The sequence below is a fragment of the Pelodiscus sinensis genome, chromosome 1, assembly GCF_049634645.1.
Source record: "Pelodiscus sinensis isolate JC-2024 chromosome 1, ASM4963464v1, whole genome shotgun sequence".
Classification (NCBI taxonomy): Eukaryota; Metazoa; Chordata; order Testudines; family Trionychidae; genus Pelodiscus; species Pelodiscus sinensis.
Window position 1 is genome coordinate 292,602,692 of NC_134711.1, and position 24,987 is coordinate 292,627,678.

At 45.5% G+C, this 24,987-nt stretch overlaps 1 protein-coding gene across 1 annotated transcript in view; it reads right to left on the minus strand.

Moving 5' to 3' along the window:
• Positions 1-17,329, minus strand: part of COG6 (component of oligomeric golgi complex 6) — a 79,666-nt gene extending 62,337 nt beyond the window's left edge. The window contains exons 1-4 of the mRNA XM_075919116.1: positions 16,947-17,329; positions 15,396-15,539; positions 13,691-13,762; positions 3,192-3,250 (exon numbers count right to left, since the gene is read on the minus strand). Coding sequence (XP_075775231.1) covers positions 3,192-3,250; positions 13,691-13,762; positions 15,396-15,539; positions 16,947-17,093 — 422 coding nt within the window. The 5' untranslated portion in view covers positions 17,094-17,329. The remainder of the gene's footprint in view (positions 1-3,191; positions 3,251-13,690; positions 13,763-15,395; positions 15,540-16,946) is intronic.
• Between the last annotated feature and the right edge of the window lie 7,658 nt (positions 17,330-24,987).

Consider the following 24,987-nt stretch of genomic DNA (forward strand, 5'->3'; position numbering starts at 1 on the left):
AATTTCACCATAAGAATTAATGAAAACAGGGGAAGAGGTTAGGTTCCAAGGATATTTTTTTCAGCAGAGAAAAGGCAGAATATATACACACTCACTGAATGTAAGTTTTAAAAGACTGTAAACAATTTAGTACTCTATACAGCAAATATAATTGTGAAGCTTGCTAGAGGTAGAAGGTGGAACATTTTCCAGGGAACATGCTACTAAATGAGGAACTAGCACTCGGCTGAGCCTTTCAGGGTTAATATGTTGTTAATGGTGTGTCTCACTCTGGAGGCAGCATAGATTGAGGCAGAAGGGAAGAAATAGACTCCTGGAAGTGACTGCAAACACTTTCCTATGGAAACTGAACATGGTGATGAACCCACACTATCCTGCTGGAGTGGTGAACCAATCTTTATTCTGGATGGGGCATACTAGGGAAGTCATCACAAAGACTATTACATGATTAACTGATAAGCCTGGGCTTATCGGTTAATCTTGTCAACCACATGCATTTCCCCATCCCCCTTGCTGTCTCACAGTCAAAGGCAGCAAGGGGGAGGGAGCGGAAGCTGGTGCCCTTGAGGAGCTAGCTTAAAAGCAGGCTCCCCACAAGTGCCAGATCCACCTGTCTCCCTCCCCCTCCCCCGCCGCCCAATCTCTGCACTGCTGTCTCTGATAGAGAACTACTGACTAGTCATGTAACCACTAAGACTTCCATGTGGTTACACAACTATTAAATTACACAATAGCTAACATCCCTAGTGCATGCAGGGCTGCACAGCAAGGGGTGTGAGAGATAGACACGAAAACAAAGATGTACTCACTATGTGTGTATTTGTATGAGTGAGAGATGTGCATTACCCTTTTAAGCATGCTGGCCCCACTTCAAGTACACCGACCTTATAAATATACCAGGACATCCTGATACAAGATTTGGTAGATGTGATATCCTGTTTTATGGAGTTGGGGTGTGGAGTGGGGGGCTTGATCAGGGAGGGTGAGGGGTGACATCCTAACATTATCACCCCTTTATCCCCCTATAGTAAGCAGGGGATTACTAGGAGCAGCTCCAAAGCAGACGGCAGGAGTAGTGGGCAGTGGGAAGAGGAACAGTTGAACTGCAGATTCCCAACCAAATACTGTACCTTATGGGGAACTCAGGGTAGCTGATGTGGGGCTGCCAGCCCATCATGATTCTAAACCCCCACAAGGACAGGCTGTTTTGGAGTCATAAAAAAGGAATAGAGAGTAAGACAGAACATCTTATTGCCTCTTATTGACTACTGCGTACAGATGTGATCCCCTCATCTCAAAAAAGATGTATTGGCATTGAAAAAGGTTCGAAAAGGGCAACAAAAATGATTAGGGGTTTGGAACAGGTCCCATACGAAGAGGTTAAAAAGAATGGGACTTTTCAGCTTAGAAAAGCAGAGACTAAGGGGGGATACGCTAGAGGTCTATAAAATCATGACTAGTATGGAAAAAGTGAATAAGGAAAAGTTATTTATTTGTTCCCATAACATAAGAACTAGGGGTCAACCAAATGAAATTAGGAGGTAGCATGTTTCAAATAAACAAGAGAAGTTTTTCTTCACAAAGCACACAGTCAACCTGTGGAACTCCTTGCTGGAGGAGGTTGTGAAGACCAGGACTTTAACAGGGTTTAAAAAGAACAAGATAAATTCATGGCGGTTAGGTCCATCAATACATACTAGCCACAATGGGTAGAAATGGTGTCCCTAGCCTCTGTTTGTCAAGAGCTGGAAATGGATGACAGAAAAGAGATCATTTGGTGATTTACCAGTTCTATTCATTCCCTCTACGGCATCTAGCATTGGCCACTGTTGAAAGAGAGCATGCTAGGCTAGACGGACCTTTGGTCAGACTCAGTATGGCCATTCTTATGATGGAGGAAGATCAAGGTCTTCTCTTTTATAAGTTTCTCAAAATTATGAAGGATACACCAATCAACTAGTCTATTGAGTAGACTACTAAAGTGTTCAGCCCATTCTAAACAATTTCCTTCTTGTCTTTGATGAGGATATTACCATTTGCTGACTTCAAGGGAGCTATACTAGATTTAGATGGTCCATAGTTTGCTTTAAGAGAGTCAAAGAATATCTTTATGTTGCTTGGATCTGCTGAGTGTTGGACTTCTGCACCCTTCTTCTCCCAACACTCATCATGCCTTCTCCTTAGTTCAGACTGAGCCTTGTTCTTGTAGGTACTAAACAAATCTTTGAGGTGGAAGAAAGTTTATTCTGCCATTCAACAAATGTTTTATGCTGATCACTTAGGAGTTTGGAAATGTAACTGTTTCCAGTGACATGCTACAGTAAGTTACCACAAAGATTTTTCTAAGCAAGCACATTTGTTCATAAGATAAAAGTGTATCAGAGGAAATATAGTAGATAATTTTAAAAACTACAGACATATTAAAAAAATCAAACTTTGCAAAAAAGACTGAGGGTGAGAAATTATTTTGGACAAAGGATTGTAGTCTTAAGTTTTAGCCCTTAAAAATTGTTATACTCTGGTTTATTTGTAATAATTTCTGTTTCTCTTATTCTTGCTTAATATCAACTTTATTAATAAACTCATTTTGTTTTATCTTAAATTCATTTAAGAACTGTTATATTAAAATAAGGTGTCTCCCCTCAGCTGAGCCAACAGGCTAATGTGTATACTGTCTCTTTGGAGATGGGTGGAATAGATCATTTCTGTGCATGTCTAGCAGAGGAGACTGGACAGAGGAGCAGGGGAGGGTAGCGGCCACATAACCCCCCTCCTTCCGAGACCCTCCTCACCCACACTCTGACCTGCCTCTTCCTCCAAGCAATACAGCCCACGGGACTAGCAGGGCGGATACCAGAAGCAGGGGTCCGCCCGCCCCTCCCTCCCCCACACTCACTGGCAGAGGTACGGGAAGAGGAACAATGACCCAGAATCTGGGGGGAGAAAAGGACCCTAGCAGCTGGGGGCAGCCTGGGAGGAGAGAAAAAAAGGTCCATGCCTTCTGGCCTGAGCCCCTACTCATCCACACAACCCCCACACACACCCAGCCCCCAGCTCATGCACTCCTTCCTTCCCTCACATCCCCAAGGCCCTACCCTGTGTCCTGCACCCTCACTATGCCAGTCCCCTGCCCTGAAGGACCAAGATAATGCAGATAAGTCTACTAGTTATAAATAAGATAACGTACATACTTTTCTGCTTGTAGCTTTGTCGTCTTCACCATCAAATCCTGGGTCTGTTCCTTCGCTGCCTAGAATATAATTGGAATTATTGTACTTATATCAACCTTACATGCACTACCTAACTAATTCAAATTCTACTTTTTTTTTTAAATACATTTTAAAAACCCTCTAATTACAAATAATTTAAATGAATTACTCTTAACTGCCTTGTTATAAAAATGTTGCAAAAAAAGCAAATATGATTCTAGGTTGTATCAACAGGTGTGTTGTAAGCAAAACTCGTGAAGTCATTCTGCCGCTCTACTCTGCACTAGTTAGGCCTCAGCTGGAGTACTGTGTCCAGTTCTGGGCGCCACATTTCAAGAAAGATGTGGAGAAATTGGAAAGGGTACAGAGAAGAGCGACAAGAATGATTAAAGGTTTAGAGAACATGACCTATGAAGCCAGGCTTCATGAACTGGGCTTGTTTAGTTTGGAAAAAAGAAGATTAAGGGGGGACAGGATAGCGGTTTTCAAATATCTAAAAGGGTGTCACAAGGAGGAAGGAGAAAATTTGTTCCTCTTGGTTTCTGAGGACAGGACAAGGAGTAATGGGCTTAAAGTGCAGCAGGGAAGGTTTAGATGGGACATTAGGAAAAAATTCCTAACTGTCAGGGTGGTCAAATATTGGAATAAATTGCCAAGGGAGGTGGTGGAATCTCCCTCTCTGGAGATATTTAAGAACAGGTTAGATAGACATCTGTCAGGGATGGTGTAGACGGAGCTTGGTCCTGCCTTGAGGGCGGGGGGCTGGACTCGATGACCTCGAGGTCCCTTCCAGTCCTATTATTCTATGATTCTATGATAACAATCCTTAATCAATTATTTCCTAGTTTTCAATATTTAGGCACTTAGATTTATATGCTATTGCTCAGGTCCTTCAGGGCAGGGGGCAGAGGGTGCAGGGAAGTGTAGGAATCAGGGGAGTGGGGCCCAAGGCAGGGAATGGGGGCAGACAGTGGATGCTTCCGAAGCCAGCGAGGCCATGCTGTCCAGCTGCTGGCTACTGCCCTGGGCCAGGCCAAGGTGACAAGGGCCGTGCTGCCCAGCCAGCAGCTGTTGCCCTGAACAATGCCAGGGTGGCAGGGGCTTTGTTGCCCAGCTTGCAGCTGCTTCGCAGCTCTCCGGGGTTGGAGAGGAGATATAGGTGTCTCTCACTTGCTGGCTGTCCCTCTGTGGTCATTCTGCAGCATAAGAGTATGTCTACACTAACAAGTTTTGTTAACAAAACATATGTCGACACCCAAAAATCAATTTTTGTTTTGAAGGTGTTCACACTTGCTTCCTCTATTAACAGATCACGTCTACATTGGGAGCACCATCACCGACAGTGTGAGCAGTACACTGTGGGTATGTGTTAGAGATGTTAGAGTATAGTCATTTAAATCAGGGGTCTCCAAACTACGGCCCGCGGGCCGCATCCGGCCCGCGAGGCCCTCTCATCTGGCCCGTGGAGACCTTTTTGTCTGGCCCCGCCTTCTTCCGCGTGCACCAACCGGAGCCAATCAGGCGGAGGGTGGCTGCGGCGGTGGAAGGAGAGAGCTTGAGTCCGAGCATTGGTGTCAGCAGGAGAAACGGATTCGCAGGCGGCTGCGCAAGGCCCCAGCGCGCGCACGGGACAGCAGGTAGCCGAGGTCAGGGACGGCTCCGCGTGCCGCTTGGCCGGGCAGGCGAAAAAGGGGGGTCTCGAAGGCGGGCTCCGGATCAGACCCGGCGGCAGAAGATCGCGGGAGGCTGGACGGAGGGGAGGAAACCCGACAGTGGTTTCTCAGGGGCTAGGAGCGAGGTGCTACTTCTCCGGGGGCGGGGCTGAGGAGCTGGTGCCCATTGCAGGAGGCGGTCTGGTTGCTGTGGCACAGCCTCTGGGTGACGCTGTGCCGTGCCTAGCGCGCTGCCCTGGTCCCTGCAGTGCGCCCTGAAGAAACATCCCTCTCCCTTCCACGTCTGGTCTCTCTCATCCACAACCCAGAGCAGCACCGCCCTGCCGGGTATCAGTCTGTGGGAGCGTTGGGCACTGCTTTCCAACTTCCTTTACCAAGTGATAACGTGTCTGCTTTCAAACCAGCTTTTCCCATTAAAATGCATGCCCCTTGTTCCATGGGGCTATGTTACAAATTGTCACCTCATTCCCTGCATGATAGGAGAGCGATCACATCTCTTCAAGTGTGAGTGTCTTAGGCTGAACATATTGCCAGGATTATGTTGCTTACAATTTTCATCACATTGCGCAGGTGGAAATGAGTTCTCAGCAGTTTCCCCGTTCTGGAGCCCCTCCTGCAGGACTAGGACAAGCATCACCCCCAATTTCAAACAGTGATTTCTAAAGCCAGAAATGTCTGCTATTTTGGCATCCAGGAAACAATTTCACCATTCACACTAATACAGGTGTTCATGTGTAGTGTATCAATGTGTTATTAAATAATAACTGAATAAAATAATATTAAATAAATAATTAAAAACAACATCCATGTTTTGATTGTTTTTTATTTGGACCTCAGGTGTGTAGTCGGCCCCCGAACTGCTGTTTGATAGTTAATACGGCCCTCGGGCAGAAAAGTTTGGAGACCCCTGATTTAAATGATTAACCGATAATCCAGTCATCGGTTTATCCTAGCAACTATACGCACTCACCACCACCTTGCCTCTGTACCTCTGACAGAGGCAGAAGTGCGGAAGGTGAGGGGGTAAGCAGGAGCTGGTACACGCGGGAAGCTGGCTTTCAAACCGCCTTCCCCCCTTTGCTGCCGCCTATAGAGGTATGGGGAAGGCACAGGCAGGATGTCAGAGCAGCCTCTGTTCACGATGGGCCCAGGCTCGCCACGGACAGAGGCTGCTCCATGGGATGCAGGGGCAGCCTCTGTCCGCAAGGAGCTGGGCAGAGGCTTTTGCTGCCCCACACTGCTTCCTCTGCATCAAAACCAGCTCCCCACATGGACTGATTCCTGCCTGCCACCACATGCTTGTACCTCTGTATCAGAGGCAGAAGCATAGGGTGCCAGGGGGCTCAGTGGGAGTGGGGCTAAGAGAACACTGGCTGGTGGCTCCGGCTCTGGCCCCGCCCCCAGGAACCATTGAATAATTGTGTAACCACTAAGATTTGGTGCACTTACATGATTATTAAATTAAACAATATCTAACATCCCTAGTATGTATCCCACAGTGTATTATTGTGGGAAGGCAGAGCTGCTGATCCCTGTGCATGTTAGGATTCCCTCTGAGTTCTCCCACAGCATTCTCAACTGCTAGGAACAGAATCATGAGAAGTTCTGTGACTGAGGAAAGTCAAAGCAGCACAGCATATTTCTCTCCCCCCTCCCACTATGTTCTTAACACAAGGCAGAACAAGAGCATTGTAATAATTTGTTCTTTGTTTGTTCCCCAAAAGAAACAGCTCACTCAGCTGTCAGATGCTTTCCAGAACTTTGAGAGGGGAGAGGTGTTTGCCTGCAACACAGAATAGATCAAAATACTGAGCAGAACCATCAGGGCAAGCATTGTGGGATACTGGCAGATGCTAGTTCTGTCGACAGAACAAACAGTAGAGTCTACACTGGCTTTTTGTCAACATTAAAGAGAGGAGGAAAAGAAAAAAGTCTCTCGTAAAGAGTGGAACTTTTTGGTGCTAAAACTGGGTGTTTTTCCCCACTAAGAGTCCCATTGCAGTATGAACGCTCTCACTGTCTTGTCACCAAAAGGCAGTTTTTGGCAACAAAACTTGGTAGTGTAGACAAAGCATAATGCTTCCTACTATTAAAGCCCTTCCTTTCCGTTTGATGAGAAACTATCGCATTCCACTCGCGTGCCATTGTTCTGACACAAACAAATCCTTACCTTTCTTTACATTATGAGGAGAGGAAGTTTCATATCAAATCTGATGGTCCTCTATCTTACCGTTTAGGAGAAGATCTTGAACAGACTCTCGGACAGATGGTCAGAGAGACAGCTGCTCAAGCACTCTCAAATATACAGTAGATTATTAGACATATTACAAATTCCATTTAAAATTGTTGCCACTACTACAGAACCATGTAATCACATAATTAGTTTCAATTATTTTACTTGGGCTTTTAGTTGCAATTATTTTGTGCTACCTATGAGGCTGACATATTCATCTGAATGAAAACAGGCTCAGCTGTATTAAATTATCTATTTTCACAGAATAAAGAAACAGCAGTGCTTGCTAACTCTATTCAGCCCCGTTCCTTGGGCAACCCTCAAGTTTAGCATACCCAGCATAGGTTCTGAGTGCTCCTTGGCACTCAGAACACAACAGATTCATTAGAGTCACCTACCCAGATGACAGCCAAAGCTGTGACTCTCTCTAGTGTCAAAACTGACACAGACCTACGACTTTGAATCATAAAGTCATGAGCTCTATTTTATTACTGTTACACCTTCTTGAAACTGGAAATACCATTCCAGTGACAGACAGATAACATCCTGTGCTGCTTTGACATCCAGTGACATCCTGGCTAAAAAGCAGGGCTCAACAATTAATGTAATCTACTCACTCGTGGCGAGTAGATTACAAGCCAGCACAGCTGTGCAGCGCAGTCTGCACATGCACAGCTTGCCAAACCGCGCGGCTTGTGAGTGGGGCTCGCTGCGGCTTGGAGAGCCCTGCTAATAAGCATTGCTGGACCTATCCCCCATGAATTTATCTAGTTCTTTTTTGAACCCTGTTAAAGTCCTGATCTTCATAACATCCTCTGGGAAGGAGTTTCACAAGTTGACTCTGCGCTTTGTGAAGAAAAACTTCCTTTTATTTGTTTTAAACCTGCTACCTATTAATTTCATTTGGTGACCCCTAGTTCTTGTTTTAAAAAAAACAAGTAAAGAACTTTTCCTTATTCACTTTATCCATAACAGTCGTGATTTTGTACACCTCTATCATATCCTTCTTAGTGTCTTCTTCTCTAAAATGAAAAGTCTCAGTCTTTTTAATCCCTCTTCATATGATATCCATTCCAAATCCCTAATAATTTTGGTTGCCCTTTTCTGAACTTTTTCCAATACCATGATAACTTTTTTGTGATTATGATGACCACATCTGTACACAGTATTCTAGATGCGGACATACCAAGGTTTTATATAAAGGGAATAAGATATTCTCTGTCTTATTCTCTCTCTTTTTAATGATTCCTAACATTTTGTTTGCTTTTTTAACAGATACGGCACATTGAGTGGATGTTTTCAGAGGACTAACCACAATAACGCCAAGATCTTGCTCAAGTGGTAATAACTCATTAAGACCCCATTTTTGTATGTATAATTAGGATTATATTTTCCAATATGTATTGCTTTGCATTTATCAACATTAAAATTCATTTGCCATTTTGTTACTCAATCACTTAGTTTTGTGACATGCTTTTGAAGCTCTTCACAGTCTGTTTTGGTCTTAACTATTTTGATCAGCTTAGTATCATTTGCAAATTTTACCACCTCACTCTTTACCCCTTTCTCCAGATCATTTATTAATATGTTGAATAGGACTGGGCCCAGTACCGACCCATATGGGACACCACTAGTTACTTCTCTCCATTTTGAAAAATAATTTATTTCTACCCTTTGTTTCCTTTTAGCCAATTATCAATACATGAGAGGACTTTCCCTCTTTTCTCATGACAACTTAAGTAAAGTAAGAGCATTTAGTAAGGGATCTTGTCAAAGGCTTTCTGGAAATCTAAGTACACTATATCCACTGGATCCCCCTTGTCCACATGTTTGTTGATAGCCCCAGAGAACTCTAGGAGGGCATGATTTCCCTAGTAAGGCATGATTTCCCTTTTACAGAAACTATGTTGACTTTTCCCCAACAAATTATGTTCATCTATGTGTCTCACAATTCTATTCTTTACTATGATTTCAACTAATTTGCCCAGTAGTGATGTTAGACTTATTGGTCTATAATTGCCAGGATCTCCTCTAGAGCTCTTTTTAAATATTGGTATCAAGTTAGTATTTTTTCCAGTCATTTGGTATAAAAGATGATTTAAAGGAGAGGTTAAAAACCACAGTTAGCAGTTCTGCAATTTCACATTTGAGTTCTTTCAGAACTCGGGTGAATGCCATTTGGTCCTGGTGACTTGTTACTGTTTAGTTTATCAATTTGTTCCAAAACCTCCTCAAATGACACCTTAATCTGGGACAGTTCCTCAGATTTGTCACCTAAAAAGAATGGCTTAGGTTTGAGAATCTCCCTAACATCCTCAGCTGTGAAGACCTATGCAAAGAATTCATTTAGTTTCTCCACAATGACTGTATCGTCCTTGAATGGTCCTTTAGTATCTCGAACATGCAGTGGCCCCACTGGTAGTTTAGCAGGCTTCCTGCTGCTGATGTACTTACAAAATATTTTGCTATTACTTTTTGAGTTTTTGGCTAGCTGTTCTTCAAAATTCCTTGTTGTCCTTTATTATATTTTTACACTTCATTGGACAGATATTATGTATGCTCCTTTCCAGGAGACTGGACTAGATGACTTATTGACTGGATCTCTTTCAATCCTACATTTCTATAAAACATTTTCCTCACTAACAATTATGACACAACAATCAAGATCAGCGAAAGAGTTTGAGAATAGCCCCTAGATTTTAACTGGTGGTATGGAAATAGATTAATCATATTACAGAGTACTTAATACTCAGCCATATGTCCAAGCCAGGGGCAAATGATCATCAAGGTATACCATAAGGCTCAGAAACAGGTTGTTGTCTAAAGGTATGGGTAGGAAAGGGAATTTAGAGAGAAGAGGCTTAGAGTAGTTTAAAAAAAAAAAACAGTTGCAAGTTTTTTAGACGGTGTAAAAAAGTTCTCCAAATCTATTAACATATTTGAGAGAGTTTATCTGTGTTTGCTCAAGAACTTTTCCTAAACAGTATGAGTCAGGACCCCAAATTCAGTACAGTAAAACTCCCATTAGTCTAGCATCCAATGCTCTGGCACTCCTGATGGTCAGAAACCCGGAAGTGTTCAGGGCAGCCGGACAAATGGAGCTGCTCTGCACCCGGCTTCCCCGATTCAGCCACTGCTGAAACTGACCAGCAGCTGAATCGGGGAAGCCGGGGGCAGAGCATCTGGGGTGCTGCCGGGTTGGTTCCGTAGCACTGGCCCTCGGCACTGCGGGGCCAACCCGGCAGCACCCCAGCTGCTCTGCCCCCGGCGTCCCCAATTCAGCCGCTGCTGAAACTGACCAGCAGCGGCTGAATGGGAGACGCCTGGGGCAAAGCCGGACTATCGGAAGGGGGGGGCATCACCCCCACCCCACCCCAGACCCTTCATAGCCCCCCCTTCTGATAGTCTGGCATATCTGAAAATCCAGCACCCCCTGGGTCCTAAAGGTGCCGTATTATCGGAAGTTTACTGTATATAGCTTCCTCTTGTCATAACTTAAAGCAAGGTAAGGTTCTGGTTGTGCCAGAACAATAGGATATAGTTGGAATGGGATTGTTTCTCCTAAAATCAATCACCAGGAAAGTGAAAGGAGCTGTCAGGCGGTGCCTTCCCTCCTGTCCGGAACTTCCCCAGCTTCAAGCCTCCCTCCCCTGCAGCGCCCTTTAGGGAAGGTGGAGAGTGGGGCAGCCTCTCCCCACACCCCAGCAATGAATATGGGTACATTGCTGGAAGTTTTTCCTCATTCTGGCTGCAAAGTGCAGGAGGCAGACAAACCAGGACCTGCCCCACAGCCAAGGGACATGCACCCCTTCCCCCGCTGTGTCTGCTGGAGCTGCAATGTCCATGAAGAGGCACTTCTCACTTAGCCCCAAGCTGCTGTAGTCCTCTCTCCCCAGGGCAGCCTGCCCCATCTCAGAGCAATGATTCAAATGAAGCATGTACATTTTCATTTTATTCCACACCCCCAAATAAAAATGAGTTAAGAACCCAAGCAATGCCAGGTAAATCTTCTAGTATTACATATAAAAATAAAGCATAATATTATTCAGAAGTTTCTTTCAACCTTCTTACACTGTTTAGTTCTTATTTCCCATTATCAAACTGCCTTTGATTTATCTATCACTCAATGAATATTTTTATCAAAGGAGAAGTGTAATGAGGGGAGAAGAAGCCAGGGAGGAAAGAAACATCTGTTATTAATGAAGTTGCATTGGAATGGGACTTTGGCTAGGCACATTTTCTCTTACTGTGTAACGCTGAAGATACTTTTCACTAAGCCCTGTTAGATTTTCTTCCATTGTGATTAGTTAATGTACTACTAGCCATTGTCTAAAAGGTAGTTGAGCATGCATGCTATAAATTACTCTTCAAAACCAGACACTCTCTAATGCCAAGAAAGTATAATTAACCTTAAAGCAAAAAAGGAACAAATCAAAGAAAACATGTTTTTAAATATGCATGATTTTTTTTTCCAAAATGCACTTTAAAATGCATTTACCTTTTCCTTGAGTTTGTTAGGTTCTACTAGATTTTAGTATGCTAACAAGAAGTATAATACTGTGTGGCTGGATTATGAAATTGAATGCCTTTAGGACATTTTAAATCTGAACACTGTCACACAAATGTAAAAAAATCAGAATAAAGAAATGCAGCTTTTCATGGTCATTACAATGAAATTCAGGATTAAGGACTCAAACATGTTGTGAAAATATTATACCTAATTTTTTTCTCCAAAGTTAAATATTTTACTTATTTTCCCAAAATTACATAATTTAAAAAAAACCACAAAACACAGGCGAAGGTATCAGCCTTCTTTATGAAGAACATGTCTTTTGAAGAAGTCAAGGTCCTAGTGTCCTTTTGGAACTGAAATACAAATTGCTAAAAGAAATACTAACCCCAAAACTGAAGAGAACAATGTGAAAGAGTTTAGTTCAGAGCTGGCTATACACATCTGTACACATGTCTTACTTATTTAGCACACAAATGTGGTCAAGAAGTTGCACGTACATAGAATAAGAGAGATGCAGAAGTGTAGCCAGTTAATCAATAAGCTTGATACTTACTGGTTTTATTAACGGTTAAACTGTGTCTGGAATCCTGGCTGCTGGTCCACCATGCAGCTGGACTGGCAACCAGGACACTAGGTGTACCAGAATGCTGGGACCACAGGCCGCAGCAGCACTGTGAAAGCAGCAGCATCTGAGACCCCGGGATTCCAGCCATGCCCATGTATAAAATAGGGGTGCTGTCACAGCCCTAGCTCCCTGATTAAACATTTAATTGTGTAACCAATATAATTTTAATCAGTTACATGGTTATTAATTTTCATAACAGTTGCATACACACATTAAGGGACAAGATAGTTCATTATACTACATAATTTTTAGATTCAAAATTCAAGTACAGCATTCTTATCACTTTTTCCTGTCACATAAAACAGCAGTTCCCAGCAGCAGTCCGCTACTCACTGGTTACTAGGCTGCAGTGGCTGCCAGAACTCAAACTGGCTGTTCAAGGTAGCTCAGCTCTGGCAGCCATGGTGGCTGAGGCTCAGCAGCAGGAGGCGCCTTCCTCCCTCCTCCATGCTTGAGGAAGGACAGGGGATTCGAAGGAGGGAGCACGTGCACTGCCAACAGATGCTCCCCTTGCTCACGTGGCCGCTTGTGCAGGTGGTGGCACCAGGGCTGAGGCGGCGGCAGAAGAGGGTGGAGTAAGAAGTGCCTCGCTCTATCCTCCCCCCTTCAATAATGGCAGCCGGCTGGAGCTCCGCGCTCTGCTCGCGCGGATGCTTTTGCCAGCAGCAGCACTGAGGTGATGGCAGGAGGAGGCGCCTCCTTCCTCAGTAATGGGGGCCTGGACAGCGCTCCTTATCCCTAACCCCACCCGTGGGGGAACAAGACACGCTTGGGGAAGTAGGAGGTATGAAGGAGCATGCATGCTGCCAACGGTCGCTCCCCTAGTCCGCATGGCAGTAACAGCCACGCTCTCTAGGGGGCAATCTCGCTCTGGGGAGTGTTGGGTGAGGGTGTAGTGGAGTCACATGGCAAAAGGGTGTTGGCATGGGCTATAGAAGTCAGAGGTTAAAGGATCAAACAGCATGGGGAGTAGATGTGGGGGTCAAAAGGAGTTAGGCACTAGGGACCAAGGGACTGGGTTTGGCCTACGCAACCAGGTATTTGCATAATGAATATGAAAGACAGGCAAATAAAATGTTGCTGGTCCACCAGAAGTTTGTGAATTGGTTTGCCAGTCACCAGCATAAAAAAGGTTGGGAAATACTGATATAAAAAAAACCTGATGGATACTTCAATACTCAAAGAAGCATACACCCATAACTGAAACTGAAGTAGTAATATGTAACTCCCCCAAAAGTTGAATGCCTTTTCTTTAGAGCTCAAAAATACACTAGTTATTGTACTAAGAACAGTTACATTAATATTCTAGCAGTGCCTTAACAGAACAGTTAAAGGAATAAACTTTTTTAGTTACTGTGATAACAGAAAACAGTTAAGTAATTTGCCAAGGTGCAGTGGGGAAAGATAGGTAAAAACAGACATTTATTCCTGCAGTACCTGCAAACGAATGGTCATGTCCTGACAGCAGTTGCTCATTGCCTGAACATCTTCATTTATACTTTCAAGCTCCTAAGAATAGAAGAAGATTGGTAGTTTATTTTATTGGTATGTATTTTTAAATAGTAATTCTATATCAAGTCCACAGTTTGAATCTATCTACATAAGTTTTAAAAATGCTAATATGCATGATTTATCTATGTTTCATCAATAGTTCCCCTTCCTCACCTTCTAAGAAGTGATTTAGTCCAGTTTTCTTCTTAGATGTACTTTTCCTAGATTTGTTTAATTTCACTCAGTGGGACTATCAGTAAGGAATTTAGGAATAGACACACAAAATTGCCATTTTATTTTCCAAGAAGCAGCAGGCATTCTATCTTCCATGATGCATCAGCATCTGTACAGAGTATTCAGTTCACTGCGATTCCTGTACTAGTCAGCAAAATATGAAGGACCTTTTATTACTACAGAACAAACCTTGCCCTGCTTTCGTTCTCCAGTGCCCATCTATCACACTAATACTTTTTTTAATTGTAGTATAGATTGAACCGCTCTAACCCAGAACTCTTTGGTCTGGAAACATCCGTCGTCCGGAATTATTTCAATTAACCAAATGTCCACTTTTCATGGATGTGGCCAAGTTCCCACATTCCCATAAAGTTCGTTTACAACCACAGGTCCTAGCTCTCAGTGTTCTGTGCTGTTATTTAGCCCTAATTTACTCCTAAATGTCCTCTAGCAGCCCAGTAAACAGTGAAAGCGTTGGTAATGCTGTTAGATAATATTGATCTCCCGTGGCCCAGAAAATTCTCTCATTCAGAACAGGTCAGGTCCCAAGGGTGCCAAACTAGAGAGGTTCAACCTGTACTGAGTAAAGAGCATCTGTTTTGCTTAGTCTTAGGGAAGACACTTTCAGTTACCATATATGTAATAGTGGTCGATTAATCGATAAGCAAAAGCTCATGCAAGGTCTGGGACCTATACCTGCTGTGGCTCTGCATTTAAAATGTATAAGGAGCCAGGAGGGCAGGCAGCCTGGCGCAGTTCTGGCTCACGCTGGGTGTGGGAGATCAGTGCCCTCCCTCATCCTGGACAGAGGCTGCTGCCACCACATGCTTCCACCTCTGTATCAGAGGCAGCAGCGCAGGGTGACCGACAGCCAGTCCGCGAGGGGAGCTGGTTTTTAAACTGGCTCCCCTCACAGACCAGCTCTCACCTGGCACCCTGCAGTGCAGAATGGCAAGGGGCTCGTTGGGAGTGGTGCCAGATTGCACAGGATGCCAGCCCCACCCACAGGGATCACAGAATAGTTGAGTAACTGATAAGAATTCATGAGGTTAATTGACTATTCAATTAATTGATATTTAACATCCCTATTACCAAGGGCTCTACATATTTACATGCACTTAATCAAAACATTTCCAAGAAGGCCTTAGCTCCAGTGTATTTATGTTCATAAATAAAAGTGATGAACAGTTTACTCATGGGGAAAAAATGGTTGAATTATTGAAGATGCTGAAACAATTCTACTAAGAAGGTAAATTTGTTTTGAGACTTGTTTTTCACATAATCAATCAGTACTAGTGAGACAACATCTTTTACTGGACCAACTTTCATGGGGGAGACAGATGAGTTTTCAAGCTTACACAGCTCTTTTTCAATTCAATTCTAGATTTTTAAGATGATTTATTAACAATAATGTTACCTCCTTAACTTGCTTGAAAATGCAGACAAATTCTTCATTTATGGCTAAGCTACGACGCTCAATGTCTCCACGCAAGTTTCTTCTGGTACGCAAACTGTTTTCAACAAAAAAGGTTGAAAGAGCCTTGAGAGCTTCCAGCATTTCCTGTACAATATAAAAAAATAACTAAAACTTCTTTTCTGACATACAAGACACTAATGTGTATTCTTTAATCGGTTAGACCATTACTTTTTTTCTTTCCAAATTCTAATATCATGTGATGCATGACTGTGCCAGTCACAAATCAAAATTTAGATTAACACTGGGGATTTGAAAGTAACTGTCTACATGGTAAACCCATGAGTCTGGGCTCATCAGTTACAACACACAGTTACACAAAGTGCCCCAGCTCCCCCAACGCTGCTGCCTTTGTCTCTTTTAAGACAGCTCCCCGCACACACCAGCTTCTGGAGAACCAACTGCCCCCACTGAATGTAACCACTGAAAAAAGAAATCAATAGTTACATGTTTACTTGAAAAAATAAATTTTAACATCTCCAATTAACACAAATAATTAACTGCAAAGTGTTCTTCAGTGTGTTCTTCAGTTCATTATGGTCCAAAAAGTGTGGATAACACCTGCTGTTAATTTTAAAACAAAATACATGAATTGTAGTGTCCAAGTAATAGTCTTAGAAATGAAGGTTCACACACACATAATGTAGATAGTATTTATTGCAATTCGTATTGCAGTTATGAGATATTACAACTACCTGCTGAATATTTATTGCAATTCGTATTGCAGTTATGAGATATTACAACTACCTGCTGAATATTGTCTGTTGCAAACTGCTGACCATCCTGCAAGATCTCATTAAAACGAATCTGGACAATACCTCATAACCCATTAGCCCAATTAAAAGGGTAAATGTGTACTTTGAAACATTTGCTTCCATGACTGAAGCTTGTTATAGATTTCTTGGAGGACTTTCAGAAAGAAATCTAGGCGCCATTCTATAAGCTAGAGAACATACTGATATTGTATCCATTCCATCACTATTGCAGGTTTTACCCCCAAAGGACCAGCCATCTAAACCATGGGATGCAGACCTGAGCCTCACCTAGGTTCTTGTACTCCAATGAAAAGACGATGCAGAAGAAAAGAGCAAAGAGTGTAAGTCTGTGCTGGGGGAGACAGCACCATCCCTTCATTCCAACATTAAGCTGCCCCTATTCAGGATCAGTAACCTGCCAGGCCCAGTACAGTGGGTCAGGGTATGAACAGCTGCAGACAGCTGCTTTAGGGCTGTATGAAAGCATCTCAACAAGTTCCAACCACCACACCACGATGGGTACCGAAGTCAGTCAGGAGGGATTCCCCACTTCCCCGGGATTCTCAGGGGCCACCAAGTGTAACGCATCTCTCTCAGGCACGTGAACCTACTCCCCCTCCCCCCCACACTCTCCTGCTCCTCACTCCCACCCGGGCATCCCCCCATACTCGCCCCCCGTCCGGCCTGTCCTCGGTCCCCGACTCCCAGCCCCGCTTCCCCCAGGCCGTTCCCCTCTGACCTTGTCGTTGTCCAGCCGCGTCTCCAGGACCTTGTGGAGCTTACGGGACAGCGGGTTGCTGCCGGGGGCCGCGGAGCCGCTGGTGCCGGGGAGCCCCTGAGAGGGGCCGGAGAGCGGAGCCGCCACCTCGCCCCGGCTCTCCGCCATCTTCCCCTCCCCCAAGGAAGCAGCCTGGCCGCGCCACCTCACCGGGAGCGGAGCCGCCCCACACCTGCCGTGGAGAGACCCAAAAATATGCCCCCCCGGAAACCAAGTCCGAGGAATTGGATTCCGGCGTGTAGGCGCGCGCGGGGGACAGGGCGTGGTGTGACACCAGAGCGACTGGAGGGCGGCTGGCTCTACAGAGACGCGCGGGGAGGGGGAGACGTGGGCGGGGCAGCATGGCGGCGCACGAGGGGCGGGGCGAAGGTTGGGGGCGTGGCTGTAGCGGCGCACGGGCGGAATGGGTGCTCTGTTAGAACGACGGAGCCTGAGCGGGCACGCCCGGTTGGTGTCGCGCTCACAAGGCGCGTACACGGCAGCGCGCGGCTACGCGCCGGGTTGGGAGTCTCGAGCTGGGCGCGTTGCCTGGCGCGCGCAGGGGCAGGAGCGCGGCGGGGGAGCCGCGCACGCGGGCCTGCGGAGATCCGCCCTGGGTGCCCTGTGCGAACGTATTGCGGTGCCTGCTCACGCAGTCAGGGCCCCCTTGGGGTTACCTCCCTCCGCCAGCCTCCCCGAGGTGCCTAGGTCCCAGGTGTGGGCACCTAAGCCCCAGTGTAGGCGTCCGTGGAGGAGAGCTCACCCCGTGTAGCGTCACTCGGCACCGGCGGGCGGGGTGCGTCCGTCTCCTCCGTGCCTGAACACCTGCCCCTTGCCTCAGCCCAGCAGCGACGCGAGTCGGGGCAGACAGGCTTTTGGTGCTTATCTTGCCTGTGGGGCTGGCCTCTGCGCAGAGTGGGTCGGGTCAGAATCTGGTCCCCCTTGGAGTGGTGGTGAAAGAGTGGAACTTTGGGACTGGACCTTTTGTGTCCCGTCTCGCAGTGGGTACCCTAACTCGTGCTCTGCAGTCTTCCTTTTACATCAGGCCTGCACAACTTCCATAGCGGCGAGGGCCATATCACTCCAAAGAAAGTGTCAGCGGGCTGCAAGTAGGGATGCTCTCTCAAAAAAAAAAACCGAACACGCAGGCTAAACATTTTTGTTGAGCAAAAAAAAAAAAAAAAAAACACCACACGTGTCTCCACTTGGCTTCCTGGCATTTGTCTCTCCTGCATCCTGCCCCTTAGTGCCTTCCCCTTTCTCCTGACCTGCCCCCCTCCCCTACCTGGCTTCTGCCTTCCAGATTGTGGGGCTGCGCGAGCCTTTTTGAATCCGGCAGTCGCCGGCTGTGATGTCATGACGCCACGTCACGCCAGCGTCTTGGTGTCTGCCAGCGTCCCAGCATCTGGCTCGCGTGCCGCCTCCTCGCGCCGGAGCTGCATGCAGGCAGCCCGGCAGCGAGAATCACTGCACTTCCCCCTGCCCGGTGGTGTTCCGCTCCTCCGACCGGCCAGCAGATCGGATGGGGCCGCACAGTGAACCCCTGTGGGCCGCATGTGGCCCTTGGGTCGTATGTTGTGCAGGCCTGTTTTACCTGATGGTGGTTTCCCCATTCATAAGTCATTGATTGGGTCAATCATGGGTCACTAATCAGAAATAGGTGCTGTCATGCAGCATGTAGTGACTTACAAGTGTGAGTGTCTTCCCTGAGGTAAAAGTCTCAGAGGAGTAGCTGTATTAGTCTACAACTGAAAAAAAAACTTAAAAAAACAACGAATGGTCCTGCAGCACCGTAGAAGCTAACAAAAAATGTAGATCGTATCATGAGCTTTCCATATTTGTATTTTTGGACCCCTTGCTCCACTCATCCGAAGAAGCGGGCTGTGCCCACAAAAAACTCATGATGAGATCTACATTTTTTGTTAGTCTGAAAGATGCTGCAGGACCATTTGTTGTTTTTTAGTTTTTCCCTGTTATAGGCAATCAGAAATAGGGTAGTCACTCCAAACTGGTGGTGTATTGTATACAATGTTCCCTTTAATTTTGTATGTTTGGGTGCAGAATGAATTTTGATACGTGCACCAAATATGGAGGTTCTGCACATAGATGATCAGTGGTGGGGGTGAGGCTGAAGGGTTTGGAGTCTGGGAGGGTGCGCAGGGTTGGAGGATGAGGGTTCTGACTGGGGAGTGCAGGTTCTAGGGTGGGGCTGAAGATGAGGGAGTTGGGATGTGGGAGGGGGTTCAGGGAAGGAGCAGGGGGTTGAAGTACAGCAGGCCTGGGCCTGGTGAAAGGTGCCTGTCTGCTAGCTGTGGCAGCTCTGTTGTGGCTGGGTTGGGCTGGAGGAGGAGCACATCTGGCTACACAGCAAGTCGATGCTGCTGGGGACAACAAGGGGAGAACTTTGAGAAGGTGCCTCTCTCCCAGTTCCCTGCTGTGGCTGGAGGAGCACATCCATTCCCCCGGTGCAGAAGTTGTCTGCTCGGGCCGGAAGAGTGCATCTTTCACCCCAGGCATAGCAGTTCCCTGCAGGGACCAGTGCAGCACATCCCTCCCCAAGCTGGAGCTGGTAAATGGTTTACCAGCATCACAGGTGCCTCCATACAACCTGAATGCAGAACAGCGAGTGCAGCCCGGGGCCAATGGGAAGTCCTGCTAACTCCAGGTTGCATGTGGGTGTGCCAGCTTTGAAATATACAAGAGTCCTCAGCGGGAGCTCTTGTGCATTTCAAAGCGGAAGCACACTCATGGAGCCCGGGGTCAGTGGGGGACTCAGAGTCCCCCGCTGACCCTGGGCTCCATGTTGCACTGCCGATTTGAAATGTCACGCAGAGCCCAGGGTCAACTGGGGACTTCTCAGCTGATCCGGGCTCCGCACGGCATTTCGTGGATCCCGGGTTGAGCTGGAGATTCCCCAGCTGACCATGGGTTCCTCACGGCATTTCCCCAGAATCCGGGGTCAGCTGGGGACTCCTCAGCTGATCCTGGGTTCCACGGAAATGCCATACTCTCCTGGAGGAGACCCCACCTCTGTCCAGTACTGATTGATTGATGTGTCAATTGATGTGCGTTAACGCCTGCAATTAACACATGCACCAGGATGGAATATACAGATCCAGCAGATTGTAACATTAACATTTATAGGTTACATGAAGTATTTTGTTTAAAGCATCTGTCCTGTAGATATAAGGATTTCAGCCTTCAAAGACCTCAAGCTATCTTTAAAGCACAGTAAATGTTGGCTGCATTCTCACTGGTCTTTCTGAGTGCACCCCCTCATCTTAGACTTTTAGCCTTTACTTCAGTGGGGTAAAATCCCTCACTTTTCTCATTTACAAAGCAGGTTTCTTGGTAAAGCATCCCTATTTGCTAACTCTATATCCTTAGGGGGTCCAACTGTTCTTAGAAAATGCAAGTGACTTCCTTTGGGACTCAGAACACATTCTTCCAAACAAAGTATTATTTATTGAGCTGTCAAACAATTTTTAAAAATTACAATTCTGCAATTAATTGGGCTATTCATAATAGTATAACATTTTATATATTTTAGACGCTTACTACATTTTAAAATATATTGATTTCAATTACAACACAGAATAAAAAGTATATTTGCTCACTTTGTATTTGTTTTTATTACAAATACTTACACTGTAAAATACAAAAGAAATAGTATGTTTCAATTTCCCTATTATAAATACCACAGCACATTCTCTTTATCATGAAAATTGAAATTATAAATGGAGAATTATGTACAAAAAATAACTACATTCAAAAATAAACTTTAGAGCAGAAATGGGCAACCATGATTAGTAACTGAGCCGCATGAGTGTCTCTCCATCTCAGTGGGCTGCATGTGGCCTACACATCTCCCTCTCTGTCCCACTCCCAATGGTGGATATAAGGCAGGGCGAGCAGGACGGCTGCCCTGGACCCCGCGCTTCAATAGGCCCCGCGCCGAGCAAGCGGCGGCGCAAGCGTCTGCTTGGGCCCTGCGCTCCCCATGCAGCACAAGGGTGTAGCGTGGGGCCCAAATACCCGCTTGAGCTGCTTGCTCCCGCATGGCGGCCCAGCTGAGCAGCACAGCACTCAGCAGAGCGCCACGGTGGGAGGCGAAGGGCATGACAGAGGCTCCAGGTCTCACTCCCTGGCCATGTACGTCACTGCCCCACCCCCTTCACATCTCGCCGTTGCACTCGGCTGAGTTCTGCACCATTCAGCTGGGCCACCACGCGGGAGCTAGCAGCCCTTTGGGCTCCGCGAGTGAGAGGCAGGAGGGGGAGGAGAAGAGAAAGAGAGAGTGAGAGGCAGGAGAGGGAGAAGAGAAAGAGAGAGATGGAGAGAGGCAGGAGGCGGAGGAGAGCTGAGAGAGAGGCGGGAGACAGACGTGGAGGAGAGACCCAAAAATCCCATCTTATGATGGGCTATTGGCTAGTTTTTTTAATAACAAACGTTTAATATTGATATGTGAAACGTGTAATGAAGTAATGTGAATATGCAACGGGCAACGGATTGAAACTAATTTGCGCACGCACTACTACCTGTCGGCTGTAGCTATGGTGCATGCGCCATGTCACTCGCTTCGTTTTTTACAGATAAATAGCAATTTTATAAGTGTAAATTCGTCGACAACCCCAAATTATAAAATTATAAAATGACTAGCAGAGTGAGAGATGCAGGTAGAAAATATTTCTCGGGAAGCCAGAAATTTGAAGAATGTAATCTCAGTGTAAAAGATACTATGGAAAAATTGAAACTAATAAAGAATTACTTAAGATCTACTATGAGCCAGGAGCATTTTGTAGGTCTTTCGATTATATTGACTGAAAACGACCTGTGTAAAGAAATGGACTGCCAAAGAATGTGCTGCCAAAAGAGCTAGACAGCTATAATAGACTTAAATACAAATGAATTATTTTAATTATTAATGCAGAATTTTGTTTAAGAATGACTTATAATATAATTAAAATAAAAATTATCCAACTAAATTAAGTTTCTGTCAAATTTACCCAATTCACATTTAATATGAACATAGCCTTCAATTTGCGCATTAGACACCTTTTTTCTATTTTTTTTCTCCAAAGGGGGGCCCCACGAAATTGTGCTGCCGTGGGCCCCGCAAAACTCTCTTCCACTCCTGCTCACTCCCCTATGTGCCTCTTATTTTTTTGAAGAGTACTGGATCTTTCAAAAAAGGGTTTTTTTTCTGAAAGAACAGCATCTAGACGGCGCTTTCACTTTTGAAAAAACCTTTCAAATGCAAATGAAGAGCGGGATATTTAAATCCCTGCTTCATTTGCACTTTCAATCTGCCTAATTTACATCCCTCTTTCGACAGAGGGATGTAGTTTAGACATATCTCCAGTGATCAGAGCCACATGGGGATAGCTAAATTCCCATGAGAGTGAATGACTGATGATAATGTGGAGGCACATGGCACATTAGATATTCCAGACCTCTACTGAAATTCTAGGGATTTCTCAGCAGGTTTGATCCTTCCCATGGTAAGCCTCAACCCTCACAAAGGAAGATTAACAAGGAAATGCCACAAGTTCACAATCCTGTACTCAGAGATGAGCAGCCTAAAGTAGCTGCACATTTTGTTCTTTCCTAGTTGTAATTTAAAAATAATAAAGATATAAAAAACTTAGATGGGGCTAATGCAATGGGTCTGCACCCCAAACTGTGATTGTCAGGGGATGACTAACCTACTTGGATGAGGTTTCACAGAAGGGAACGTCATTGAGTCCAGTTCCAAGGAGTTAATTAGCACACAAAGGTCAGGTCTACACTACGTGGAAGATCAATCTTCTGGGGTTAGATTTAGTGGGTCAAATATAGACCCGCTAAATCTAACTCAGAGGTTGCCCCTGTCAGCACCAGTACTTCTGCTACTCACAAGGAGTAAGGAAAACTGACAGGAACATTTGTTGTGTGTGTGTGTGTGTGTGTATGTGTGTGCGCGCACCGACGGGAACATTTGCTGGGGGGAAGGGGACGGGGGCGTACGTGGAAACACAATTTAAGATATGTCAATTCCAGCTACATAATTAATATAGCTGGAGTTGCGTCCCTGAAGTCAATCTTCTGCTATCTTCGGGTATGTCTACACTACCCCCCTAGTTCGAACTAGGGTGGTAATGTAGTCAACCGGAGTTACAAATGAAGCCCGGGATTTGAATTTCCCGGGCTTCATTTGCATGTTGCCGGGCGCCGCCATTTTTAAATGTCCGCTAGTTCGGACTCCGTACCCCGCGGCTACACGCGGCACGAACTAGGTAGTTCGGACTAGGCTTCCTATTCCGAACTACCTGTACGTGGAACGAGAAGTACAGGTAGTTAGGAATAGGAAGCCTAGTCCGAACTACCTAGTTCGTGTCGCGTGTAGCCGCGGGGCACGGAGTCCGAACTAGCGGACATTTAAAAATGGTGGCGCCCGGCAACATGCAAATGAAGCCCGGGAAATTCAAATCCCGGGCTTCATTTGCAACTCCGGTTGACTACATTACCACCCTAGTTCAAACTAGGGTGGTAGTGTAGACACACCCTTGTAGACTAGACCTAAAAGAGGGAGGGTGTCTTGGAGGTTATGGAAGGACTTGCTTAACATGTTTAACATGTTTGGAACTAACCTCAAAGGCCCTGGGTCTTGCTTTGTTTTTTCATAATAAAGCAGGGCTGGATGAAGGCATATTCTGTATGAGCCTGGGGCTAGGCTCCTTCAGTCTCATGATGAGATCAGAATCTCATTTTTCATTAAAAGATGGGATTGCTCTTCCTCATGGCTGGAATGAAACATTTGAAATTATGGCCTGAGTATTCAGACAGCCTGAATCAATAATTCTAAGCAGTGAGATGCGCCAAGTCATTTGTTGCAACTCTGAAACCTTCTGCTATCCCAAAAGCCACAGCACACAGGTGTTACCGAATTGTTTGTATAATGCTTAATGAGCAGGTTAATAACATGTATTAATAGATTAAACATCTGTATTGCCTATGTACTAGCCTCTACAGTATGTCAATCAAAGTATGTAAATCATCAACAACTGTATGATTTGAAAATCAATCTTTGTATTGTGTATAACTGTACTGTTTTTGTTCCATTTTAAAATCTAATGCATATTCATGTGTTATTGGCAGTTGCCTTTGCCGAGCGTCAGTTGCTGTCGTGTCGGGGCGTTGGGCTTAGGCATAGGTTAGATCTAGAGGGTGAATGAGAGAGAGAGGATCGCGGAATTGTTACGGGAGAATGAGTGGTATCTAGTAAGTTAAGTTAAGAGTATAGACCAGGCGGAAGGCCTGAGTCTATCAATTTAGGTTAGGTTTAGGTAGTTTAGTATTTTAGATAGCTTAGATCACGTCATTGAGCTTGTTCGTTAGGCTGCGTCGGTCCACGCACGTCGGCCGTCGTCGTGTCTGTACGTCGGGTGCGTCGCATGGTAGTTAGGGTTTTATTTTAGGATAGGATTAGGTTAGTCAGAGTCTAGGTCATCCATCGTCTGATCCAGCTGCCCGAAGCGCAGGAAGAGTCATGACCAGCGGAAGGCGATCATCGCACTCTACTCCGGTGTCTTCGAGGGACTCCTGGTTGTACCTCTCCAAGGGCCCAAAAGGACCTAAGGATCGAGGTTGCCAGCTTCAGCGTCATCAACATCGTGGGGCTCCTGGCTGTTCCTCTCCTGAGGCCCGAAAGGACCAACAGATTGAAGTTCGCCAGCAACACCTCTATCGTCTCAGCGCCGTAGACTCTGGTAACCTTTATATGTGTTTGTAACTAACTGTTATTTGCTTGTTTGATCTTTTGTACAAAATATATTCTTGTGGTTGAAATCTAACAAAATCTAAAGTGTTAATTTCAAGCACCACATACCAATCTATAACAAAGGAAACCCAATGAGAGATGAGGGAGAGAGGGTCTGCATTTGTAATCTTCGTAAATGTTAATTAGGCTAATTGGATGATACATTAGCTCGGGGGAGCTTAACAGTTGTATACGTTACTTTAGCCGGGTAACACAGGAGAGTTT